A 12,365-nucleotide genomic window follows, 5' to 3' on the forward strand; every position below is an offset into this window, starting at 1 on the left:
CTCTCTCTCTCTCTCTCTCTCTCTCTCTCTCTGTGTGTGTGTGAGCTACAGACATTCTAAACCTAACATCGTTGTTTTTAAAATTCGTTAAAAACCTCTTTTAGTGAATTAATAGTGACAACAAACTCATTTTGAGCACTGTTGACGTTAAAATATATTCAATAAATTGTGTCGTTAAAATGTTCGAGTCGACCGTCTTTATTCTGCAGCCAGCAGACCATGCGGTCGTTTTAAAGGGGACTCAGCCGCCAACACGATTCGAACTTTAATCGCCGAGCATAAGTATGAGCGGTGTCAGCCACGGAGCCACAGCAGTATCCAAAGTGCAAGTGTAGGTAGCCCCGCGTCTTTGCCAGCTACACAATCGATAACGCGGATATAGAAAATAATTCAATATGGCGGGCGAGTCCACGTTCCCTAGTTTGATGCGAAGAAAAGGCGCCTTCATTTGATAGATCTCGATTAAATAGAGGAATTATTAAGGTTCAGCGGGTAGGCAAGACGGCAAGTATCGACTATGCGAGGGCGATCACAATATAGAAACGCAAGCCAACCCAGCCTCCCTTTCCAATAAATCGGAACGGTCCTAATCAGTCTACTGTATTCTGGCACCTTTGGTAGCGAATTGAATTGTATTGGGTTGTTACGGAAAAAGCTGAAGAAATTCTGAAAATGCTGCCACCCCGTTGACAGCTCCATGGATTTACCAACTCCGACAACGGCGTGAATATTTCGCTCAAATGTTTTGCCTCTACCGATCGCCGCATCCATTCGCGGAGAAAAGTCAGTCGTCTGCTAGGGAGAAAAATGGCCGCGCTGCCGCTAGAAGGTAATGGCGAAGACGAGATATTGGTGTTTTTCTCATTTCGTGCGACTGGCGCATCACTCAGTCTCGGCGCAATGTGCGATTACATGTACTGACAGAGTACAAAGTTCGTCCTCTTGGCGTTCACTGATCAGGCAGCACGATGAACTAACCAGTGGACTAACGGCTGTATTTACAATTCTACGAATCGTTCCACTGGATACCCTCCTCAATTTATCATAAGGAAGACGTTGATTTCCGGAATCTGCCGACTGCGTATGTGTGTGCGCGCGCGCGTATGTGTGTGTGTGTATGCCATCTGGGAAGATATAAAATCAATGCAAGTTTGCTGTTGTATTCTCTATATTAATGTACAACATCATCAAAACGTGACGCCACAATGTTCGAATACCGACGTCTGTGACGTAAGGGGTGTGTAATGTGTGCTACAGCTGTGATTTTAATGTTTCATAATGTTGGCATTTTTATTGGTTTGTCTTATTAGCTTGTTGTAAGCTGGCCTTAGTGCGTTTCTGTTTCTCACGCTGGATTTAAAAAACCCAAAATAAAACAAAACAACCTCTAATAATGCATAGTAGTGTCGGCCATTTTTGTCCGCTACGTGTAATATCCGTGGTATTGATCGACGTGATTATGTAATTGTATAGCGATGAGTTTGTGTTAAATCAGGGTATGACACTTCGTGAAGGCTGCCATTCAATTAAACATCCCATTTCTCAACATGAACCTCTACACTGTGCACTTTGTGTTCATCCAATGGGTGTGCGTGTGTCTGGACCTTATTCTAACTGCTGCCAACGTGAACGCCTTCCCACAGGCCAGTGGGATCATACACCGTCAACGTCTTAACGACTTCGGCTTCGCTCGGATATCGCCGTACAAACGATCCGCACGCTCCCATAGGGAGATTACGTACTCGACGCTATCCAGCGACGAAGGAAAAGCTGCAGCGGCGCCAACGGTTACGGGCATTTTAGAATTCATTGACCGTATTAGACATGGGTTTCTCCCGCACTGTCCAGAGAATAACACCGACCCACCCGTCACCCCCATGACGCATTACAGGTTTTCCCCCGAGCACTTCTTCAAGCCGTTTAAGAAGGAGGTGCAGAGAGCCGTGGACCTTGCCAACACTCTGAATGATTACTTCATGTACAAGGACGACGGGAAGAGGTTATACAACGACATCATTCTGTTTGCCTTGACCCAGTCACTGGTGGAACTCGAACCCTCGGTCATAGGCTGCGGGATAGCGTTCGACAAGGGGCAGTACCCGGCGCGAAACGAGACTCTGTTTTTCCCGTATTCGTACAAACTCGGCTCTCTCTCCGACTCTGTGATCGTCTCCGACCTTACCCTCATGTATGCATACTACGATACCGAGTGGTTCAAAAGCCAAAAGTTTAAACCTACCAGTCACTTCCGGAGGTCACGTGGCTTTGTTTTTGCCAACGCGTCAGATGTCGGAGACACTCGGAAATACGATTTTTGGCGGAATTCGTCGATTGTGGTGTCGGCAAGGGACGGCTTCTGGGCCGATCCGTATTACGACTGCAAGATGAAGAAACTGATTGTCCAGTTCTCCGTTCCCTTCTACCAGTTGAAGAAGGATAAGCCGCACTTCAAGTAAGTACAGCGACACCCTGTTTAAACTTGGTTTGTTTTATTTAACGACACCACTAGAGCACATTGATTAATTAATCATTGGCTATTGGATGTCAAACAAGGGATCTTTTATATGAATTTTCCCACAGACAGGAAAGCACACACCACAACCTTGACCAGTTGTGATGCAATGGTTGGAACAAGAAAAACTCAATCAGTTGAATAGATCCACCGAGGTGGTTCGATCCTGCGACGGGAGCACCTCTAGCGAGCACTCAACCGACTGAGCTAAATCCCGCCCCGTGCCCGTTTAAAGAGACTGTCACGAATCTCCAGCCACGGTAAGGTGTTTGTATTAATAGAGTCTTTCGGGAAACTAACTTTAAATATTAAGTTCACCTTCTTGTGTAGAATATCAGTCAGGTCGAATTTCCAGCCACGGTAAGATGTTTGTATTAATAGAGTCTTTCGGGAAACTAACTTTAAATATTAAGTTCACCTTCTTGTGTAGAATATCAGTCAGGTCGAATTTCCAGCCACGGTAAGATGTTTGTATTAATAGAGTCTTTCGGGAAACTAACTTTAAATATTAAGTTCACCTTCTTGTTTAGAATATCAGTCAGGTCGAATTTCCAGCCACGGTAAGATGTTTGTATTAATAGAGTCTTTCGGGAAACTAACTTTAAATATTAAGTTCACCTTCTTGTGTAGAATATCAGTCAGGTCGAATTTCCAGCCACGGTAAGATGTTTGTATTAATAGAGTCTTTCGGGAAACTAACTTTAAATATTAAGTTCACCTTCTTGTGTAGAATATCAGTCAGGTCGAATTTCCAGCCACGGTAAGATGTTTGTATTAATAGAGTCTTTCGGGAAACTAACTTTAAATATTAAGTTCACCTTCTTGTGTAGAATATCAGTCAGGTCGAATTTCCAGCCTCGGTAAGATGTTTGTATTTATAGAGTCTTTCGGGAAACTAACTTTAAATATTAAGTTCACCTTCTTGTGTAGAATATCAGTCAGGTCGAATTTCCAGCCTCGGTAAGATGTTTGTATTAATAGAGTCTTTCGGGAAACTAACTTTAAATATTAAGTTCACCTTCTTGTGTAGAATATCAGTCAGGTCGAATTTCCAGCCTCGGTAAGATGTTTGTATTTATAGAGTCTTTCGGGAAAGTAACTTTAAATATTAAGTTCACCTTCTTGTGTAGAATATCAGTCAGGTCGAATCTCATTGGCTCGAAACTCGTCGGTGCTCAAGAAAGTGTTCGACCTATCGCACAATTCACCCTATACATTCGATCAACATCGTATTAGTGTAACTCGGTACTTTGATTTTGATCAGAGCGTTGCGGTGTGTTCGACACTTCCGAGTTCGACACAACGATATTTTACTATATTTATAATCACATACATATATTTCACATCGTCCTGCTTTTCATAGTAACAAATGATTCATTTTGCTTTCTACTACATACATGTTTGGTACGTACAAACGTATTGGGAGGTAAAATCCAATTTAGACTACTACAAACATTAAGTTATAGTTTGTTTTGTTTAACGACACCTCTAGAGCACATTGATTTATTAATCATCGGTTATTGGATGTCAAACATTTGGTAATTTTGACATATAGTCTTAGAGAGGAAACCCGCTATTTTTTTCAATAGCAGCAAGGAATCTTTTATATACACCACCCCACACACAGGATAGCACATACCACGGCTTCTGATATACCAGTTATAGTGAAATAGTTAGAACGAGAAATAGCCCAATGGGCCCACCGATAGGGGTCGATCCCAAACCAACCGCGCAGCAAGTAAGCGCTGTACCAGTGGACTATGCCCCCCCCCCCTCCCCCCCCCCGAATGTGCCAGTGCAAATGCTGTACATCTGTAAATACCTAGTTTTCAGGGATATATAAGAAATAGAATACCACGCTCATATCACTGGAATACAATTTATTAGAGAGCATGTCATTTAAGAACATACAACTTACTACTGATCATTAGGTATAACTGAAACAGCCCATTGTAAGATAAATATGAAAAGAGATCATTAGAGAACATTGATTTATTAATCATCGATTATTGGATGTCAAACATTTGGTAATTTTGACATATAGTCTTAGAGAGGAAACCCGCAACTTTTTTCCCATTAGTATCAAGGGATCTTTTATATGCATCATCCCATAGACAGGATAGCATATATCACGGCCTTTGATATACCAGTCGTGGTGCACTGGTTGGAACAAGAAATAGCCCAATGGGCCCACTGGCGGAAATCGATCCCAAACCGAGCGCGCATCTAGTGAGCGCTTTACCAGTAGGCTACGTCCCGTCCCCAACAAACATTAAGATGACAAGAAATACCTTATATATATATCTATGTATCTATGTGTGTTTGTATGTATGTGTGTATGTGTGTTTGTGTGTTTGTATGTATGTATGTGTGTATGTATGTATGTATGTATGTATCTATGTATGTATGTATCTATGTATGTATGTATGTATGTATGTATGTATCTATGTGTGTATGTGTGTATGTGTGTTTGTATGTATGTATGTATCTATGTGTGTTTGTATGTATGTATGTGTGTTTGTGTGTTTGTATGTATGTATGTATGTATCTATGTGTATATGTGTGTTTGTATGTATGTATGTATCTATGTGTGTTTGTATGTATGTATGTGTGTATGTGTGTTTGTATGTATCTATGTGTGTTTGTGTGTTTGTGTGTTTGTGTGTATGTATGTATGTTTGTGTGTTTGTGTGTTTGTATGTATGTATGTATCTATGTATGTATGTGTGTTTGTGTGTTTGTGTGTTTGTATGTATGTTTGTGTGTTTGTGTGTTTGTGTGTTTGTATGTATCTATGTATGTATGTGTGTTTGTGTGTTTGTATGTTTGTATGTATGTATGTATGTATGTATGTATGTATCTATGTATGTATGTATGTTTGTGTGTTTGTATGTATGTATGTATGTATGTATCTATCTATCTTTGTACTGATGTATGAATATCTATATATTGTATGTATGTCGAGGTTGACTATTACATACATAGATATTAACGCACTGGCGCAGGGGATAATTAAATCCTTTCTGGCCTCAAAAATTGTCCCATGCCGTTGCTGGGACTCGAACCTGTGGCACCGAATCGCCCGCAAATTGCAAGACTAACCACGATACGCTCTGAGCTATCGAAACTTCTATGTATGTATGTATGTATCTATGTATGTATGTATATATCTATTATGTATGTATGTATGTATGTTTGTATGTATGTTTGTATGTATGTATGTATTGATGTATGAATATCTATATATTGTATGTATGTCGAGGTTGACTATTACATACATAGATATTAACGCACTGGCGCAGGGGATAATTAAATCCTTTCTGGCCTCACAAATTGTCCCATGCCGTTGCTGGGACTCGAACCTGTGGCACCGATTCGCCCGCAAATTGGCAGACTAACCACAATGTATGTATGTATGTATGTATGTATGTGTGTTTGTGTGTATGTATGTATGTATGTATGTATTGATGTATGTATGTATGTATGATGTATGTGTGTTTGTGTGTATGTATGTATCAAACGTTTAGTAAATAAAAAAGTACAAACAAACATGTCATGTATTAATATAAAAATCTGGCTAAAAATTGTTATCCTATGAAAAATCAGTCATTCAATCGTATCGCTGTGCACGTTCTAAAAAAAGTGAATCCACAAGATGTATTTTCTACTAGTAAATAAAATTATTTTGTTAGAATCATTTATGGGCTTATAGTTGAAGGTGTAGTCTTTAAATTTTAAAGCAAAATTTAATTACCCCCCCCCCCCCCCCCCTCAATTATATGCAATAATAGATCACATATTCAGAATGGTTCTTTACAGTTACTTAGAAATGTCTACAAATAATTTGTTTTGGAGAGGGATAGGGGTAAACCGTCATCAGAGACGGTCCCTCACATATTGCAACAACAATAAAATTGACACATGTCGATTAAAATTTGCTATAGTCTGTTCCAGTAAAGTGTACAAATCACCTGTTTACTGACATCTTTCTTTTAATTTCAAGAGTAAACACCACCTTGTACATCAGTGGGAGCCCAGATAAGTAAATGCTAAATTAGGTAGAGTATCATTAAAAAGATATTTACAAAATATTTATAGTTTAATATGAAAAACATAATGGACGAAAATAATGTTTATTCTATTTCCGACACTACTTTAGTAATAACGTTTGTCGCGCATTGGGTAGTGACATCAAAGCTGCAGAGTTAAACAGTGTAATTCTCCAATTGCAAGAACAGACATCAACAGCTCTGGTTGTTGGCGACAGTGGAAGATGGTCGCCTCGTCATTTTCCATGACAATATTTGCATCAACTTAAGATACAACAGGGACACAGGTCACTGACATCTATTTGACGATGCTCTCGTCTAACAGGAGATAAAAGGCGATATGCTGTCGTCTAACAGGAGATAAAAGGCGATATGCTGTCGTCTAACAAGAGATAAAAGGCGATATGCTGTCGTCTAACAGGAGATAAAAGGCGATATGCTGTCGTCTAACAGGAGATAAAAGGCGATATGCTGTCGTCTAACAGGAGATAAAAGGCGATAGGCTGTCGTCTAACAGGAGATAAAAGGCGATAGGCTGTAGTTGGAACATGCATATTCCACTCAAGTCACACCGTGTGTTACTAAAATGTACGTGTGATAAATATTTATGCTCCGAATCTCCCGACTCGGATGATCTAATAAAGCCAGCATTGCAGATTCAGTGTTGTCACTGAAGAAACAGCCAGATCGCTGCCTTCTGTGTTAATTAACAATTAATTAACCTACTTTTACCAGTCACCAATTTATCAAAGCCACAAGTAATGTGACTAGTTGAATTCTGTAAATAATTAACATCCCTTGCGTTTTGGTTTAAGTTCGATGAGACCATTTAACAGCTTGTTCAATGTTTTAGATAACATTAATAACATTCAATCATGTGAACTGTTACTATAACCACAGATCATATGTTTACAGTCAAATGTCGGCAACTCTTTTGGTGGTGCTCGCAGTACTGATCGCGCAATTCATACCTACCTTTTTAAATATTGTATTTTAACACAGTATTAATATCACATAGACATTTTACAATTAAAAAGTCTACGTTGGGACCCAAAAATATATCGACACAAAAGTAATATCGACTAAATCGTATCGACTCAACCGAGATAAAAAAAGATAGTTAATACACGTTTTGACCAGAACCGGCCAGTGATTTCGACACAAGCGAAATATCGACTCAAGGAAGATCGACACAACAGTGTTCGACTGAAAAAATAGATATAGAGACAGTTGAAAAACAATTAGAGAAGAAAAACAAAAACTGGCTCACAAGTGGTTTTGTTTTATATTTTAAAACAATTTTTAAATGAATAAATCAGACTACTTCATGGCTAAATAACGTCTTTACAACAGCTCTCCAGGCCATGTAATAAAAATACAAATTTTCTTTTGTAAATAACAGTTACTGTTTATATAGAGGATAATAAACGAGTTGCCAGTTATTATCAAATTTATGTCCCGAGTGACATACATTTTACAATAACTGGTGCCGAGTTTGTTATTCTATTTATTACCTGAGCTATGTTTTCTCTAAAAGCCTTTATTTTCAACACACATGCACGTACATGTATAGAAACGATATAAACCACTTTACGCACTGTTCTGAGTATTGCTATAACTTTGTAATTTAATCACCTTCATGGATAATTTTCAAAAACAAAAGTTCTCTTTATTCTGGTACAAAATCTATAATGAATTGCATTAAAATGGCATTTTGTTATAAATTTAACAAACAAAAAAACAAACAAAAAAAGACAGCCGTAAACGCAAACTCTTTAAACTACATGACGTCATTGTGTGTTGGCCAAATCGTGGTGACGTCATATTTATTACAGACAAGGTCATTGGTGTGTAAGCGTCAAATCATCCAATAAGTATTGTTCGTTAGACCAATGCATGAAATTATGATTTTTATTTCCCCCGTTATGAATGCCTGCTGGGGTAATAAAAAATTATAAATACTTATCTGTCATATTGCATTGTAAATAATTATTTCTAAATATATCATAAATATAAAATACAGAAAAGTTAATCTATACGATATTGTATTCGCTCAAACTGATAATCTATTTAAAAATAACTCCACAATCAATATGGCCTAATCTTCAGATGTATGCATAATATACAATAGAAATGGAATGTCAAAATATGACGTTTTTGTATATAGATGTATATATTAAAACTATTAATTTTTAATCCTCCATTTTAAAGAAGTAAAACTATGCTTCACTGCATTACAGCTATGTTTACATGTTACGAAACTACATTTGCATAATTTTAGCTCTGCGTTAGGTTGAATACATCTAGCATTGCTGTGATGCCTCATTTTAACTAACTACATATATATTTTAAAATACAATTATGCCTTATCTTGAATACAGTGTACATACAGCCTTATTTAAATAACGGCAGTTTTGTCTGATGTGTCTGTTTTAAAGTATCTACGCGCTCGCTTGATGCACGGTCGCTCGCAGATTGATTCCCGTCGCTGGGCCCATTGGGTTATTTTTAGTTCCAGCCAGTGTACCACGACTGGTATATCAAATACCGTGGTATGTGCTATCCTGTCTGTGGCGTGGTGCATATAAGGATCCCTTGCTGCTAATGGAAAAATGTAGCGGGTTTCCTCTTTAAGGGTGTATACTACCAAATCAAATCCCATAGACGACAATAGTAACATATGCGGCTAAAACTCCTACCTGCAACGTATCAACCGACATAAACGCCACGGATATAAATACTACCACCCCTTACACTTAAAGTGAATCAGAAAAAAATGGGGGTCAAGCTGTTCGTTTCTGAGATAACGGGTAGCGTCTATGACTGCCCTAGTTTCGCACAAAATTCGAGTACATTTTTTTTACAGGTACCCCATACATGTTTCAAGCACAAGGCTACTTGACACATTGGTACTAGATGAAATAAAATTGCACATTTATTTTACCCAGATGAAACTATTATTTTTTACAACCAACACACTCACATTTATAACCAATCACAGGACTTGTGGTGTTCACTTCTCTATCAAAAGTTGGGTGCACCTCGAACTTTGACCCAGCCGGAAGTTATTTGGTATAGTACTACCTTAAGACTAAATTACCAAATGTTTGACATCCAATAGCCGGGACCGGCCTCGGTGGCGTCGTGGCAGGCCATCGGTCTACAGGCTGGTAGGTACTGGGTTCGGATCCCAGTCGAGGCATGGGATTTTTAATCCAGATACCGACTCCAAACCCTGAGTGAGTGCTCCGCAAGGCTCATTGGGTAGGTGTAAACCACTTGCACCGACCAGTGATCCATAACTGGTTCAACAAAGGCCATGGTTGGTACTATCCTGCCTGTGGGGAGCGCAAATAAAAGATCCCTTGCTGCCAATCGGAAGAGTAGCCCATGTAATGCCGACAGCGGGTTTCCTCTCAAAATCTGTGTGGTCCTTAACCATATGTCTGACGCCATATAACCGTAAATAAAATGTGTTGAGTGCGTCGTTAAATAAAACACTTCTTTCTTTTCCAATAGCCGATGGTTAATAAATCAATGTGCTCTAGTGGTGTCGTTAAACATAACAAACTTTTTCCTCTTTTTTTTTAAAAGTATCTATGCCTAACTTTAAGCATATGAAGAACGTTTCTCTATATGTAAGTTAACCGGCCTCGGTGGCGTCGTGGTTAGGCCATCGGTCTACAGGCTGGTAGGTACTGGGTTCGGATCCCAGTCGAAGCATGGGATTTTTAATCCAGATACCGACTCCAAACCCTGAGTGAGTGCTCCGCAAGGCTCAATGGGTAGGTGTAAACCACTTACACCGACCAGTGATCCATAACTGGTTCAACAAAGGCCATGGTTTGTGCTATCCTGCCTGTGGGAAACGCAACTAAAAGATCCCTTGCTGCTAATCGGAAAGAGTAGCTCATGTAGTGGCGACAGCGGGTTTCCTCTCAAAATCTGTGTGGTCCTTAACCATATGTCTGACGCCATATAACCGTAAATAAAATGTGTTGAGTGTGTCGTTAAATAAAACATTTCTTTCTATATGTAAGTTGAGATACACGTTTTACTCTAACGAACTGAAGGGGCGGGATGTCGCCCAGCGCTGTCGGTTTAGGATCGATCCCCATCTGTGGCTTCATTGGACTATATCTCATTCCAGCCAGTGCAACATGACTGCTATATCAAAGGCCGTGGTATGTGCTATCCTGTCTGTGGGATTGCGCATATAATAAAAATACCTTGCTACTAATGGAAAAATGCAGCGGGTTTCCAATCTAAGACTATATGTCAAAATTACTAAATGTTTGACATCCAGTAGATTATGATCAATAAATGAATGATCTCTAGAGGTGTCGTTAAACAAAACAAACGTTTCTAAGGACCTAAAGCTATGCTACAAGTGGGTAAACCTGGAATGTTGTGTTAGAACATATTGTTGACAAATGTATCTTTGAATTCATTTGTATGTATTTGGTACAGCATAGGTATTGATACATGCATTCAGCCTACACAAACAGGTTCTGACCTTTCCTACTACCCATATAGTATGTCCCACAACCATCCATCCGTCGATATATCCACCCACCCATCCATCCATCCATCTATCCACCCATCCACTCACTTATTTATCATCCATCGTCCATCCATCCATCCATCCATCCATCCATCCATCCATCAATGCTTCTATACACTCACTCATCCATCCATTCATCCATGCATCTATACACTCACTCATACATCCATAAATCCGTCCATCCATTATATCCGTCCTTTGATTCATCTACCCATATACCCATCCAACCACCCATCCACCCATCCAACCAAATTTGATTGACAGTAGCGTAGTTGGCATACTAAGTATAATGATGAAATGTTGACGGCCTACTAGTATAATGATGAAACGTTGGGGACCTACTAGTATAATGATGAAATGTTGGGGACCTACTAGTATAATGATGAAATGTTGGGAACCTACTAGTATAATGATGAAATGTTGGGGAGCTACTAGTATAATGATGAAATGTTGGGGACCTACTAGTATAATGATGAAATGTTGGGGACCTACTAGTATAATGATGAAATGTTGGGGACCTACTAGTATAATGATGAAATGTTGGGTAGCTACTAGTATAATGATGAAATGTTGGGGAGCTACTAGTATAATGATGAAATGTTGGGGAGCTACTAGTATAATGATGAAATGTCGGGGACCTACTAGTATAATGATAAAAATGTTGGGGACCTACTAGTATAATGATGAAATGTTGGAGACCTACTATATTCCTGTTCAGTTGTTTAGTATAATGATGCAATGTTGACGGCCTACTAGTATAATGATGAAATGTTGACGACCTACTAGTATAATGATGAAATGTTGGGGACCTACTAGTATACTGATGAAACGTTGGGGACCTACTAGTATAATGATGAAATGTTGGGGATCTACTAGTATAATGATGAAATGTTGACGACCTACTAGTATAATGATGAAATGTTGACGACCTACTAGTATAATGATGAAATGTTGCGGAGCTACTAGTATAATGATGAAATGTTGGGGAGCTACTAGTATAATGATGAAATGTGAACCGGTAAAACAGCAGGGCCCCTAACATTTCATCATTATACTAGCAGGTCACCAACATTCCATTATTATACTATAGTCATGTTCAATTGTTTTTTGCAAATATTACTATTCAATACTTGTTTTCTTTGCATATGCGTGAAAACAAACCCAAACCCCGACTTATTTAATATACAATTAATTCATCATCTAAAATGCACGAAGTTGACTTATTTCCATTTTACAAAAA

The 12,365-nt window shown here is 38.9% G+C and overlaps 1 protein-coding gene across 1 annotated transcript in view; it reads left to right on the forward strand.

Moving 5' to 3' along the window:
• Positions 1 to 614: 614 nt before the first annotated feature.
• Positions 615 to 12,365, forward strand: part of LOC121387884 (probable G-protein coupled receptor 158) — a 106,643-nt gene continuing 94,892 nt past the window's right edge. Inside the window, exon 1 of the mRNA XM_041519118.1 lies at positions 615 to 2,452. Within this exon, the coding sequence (XP_041375052.1) occupies positions 1,548 to 2,452 (905 nt within the window). The 5' untranslated portion in view covers positions 615 to 1,547. The remainder of the gene's footprint in view (positions 2,453 to 12,365) is intronic.

This window comes from Gigantopelta aegis, chromosome 13 (genome assembly GCF_016097555.1).
Source record: "Gigantopelta aegis isolate Gae_Host chromosome 13, Gae_host_genome, whole genome shotgun sequence".
NCBI classification, from domain to species: domain Eukaryota; kingdom Metazoa; phylum Mollusca; class Gastropoda; order Neomphalida; family Peltospiridae; genus Gigantopelta; species Gigantopelta aegis.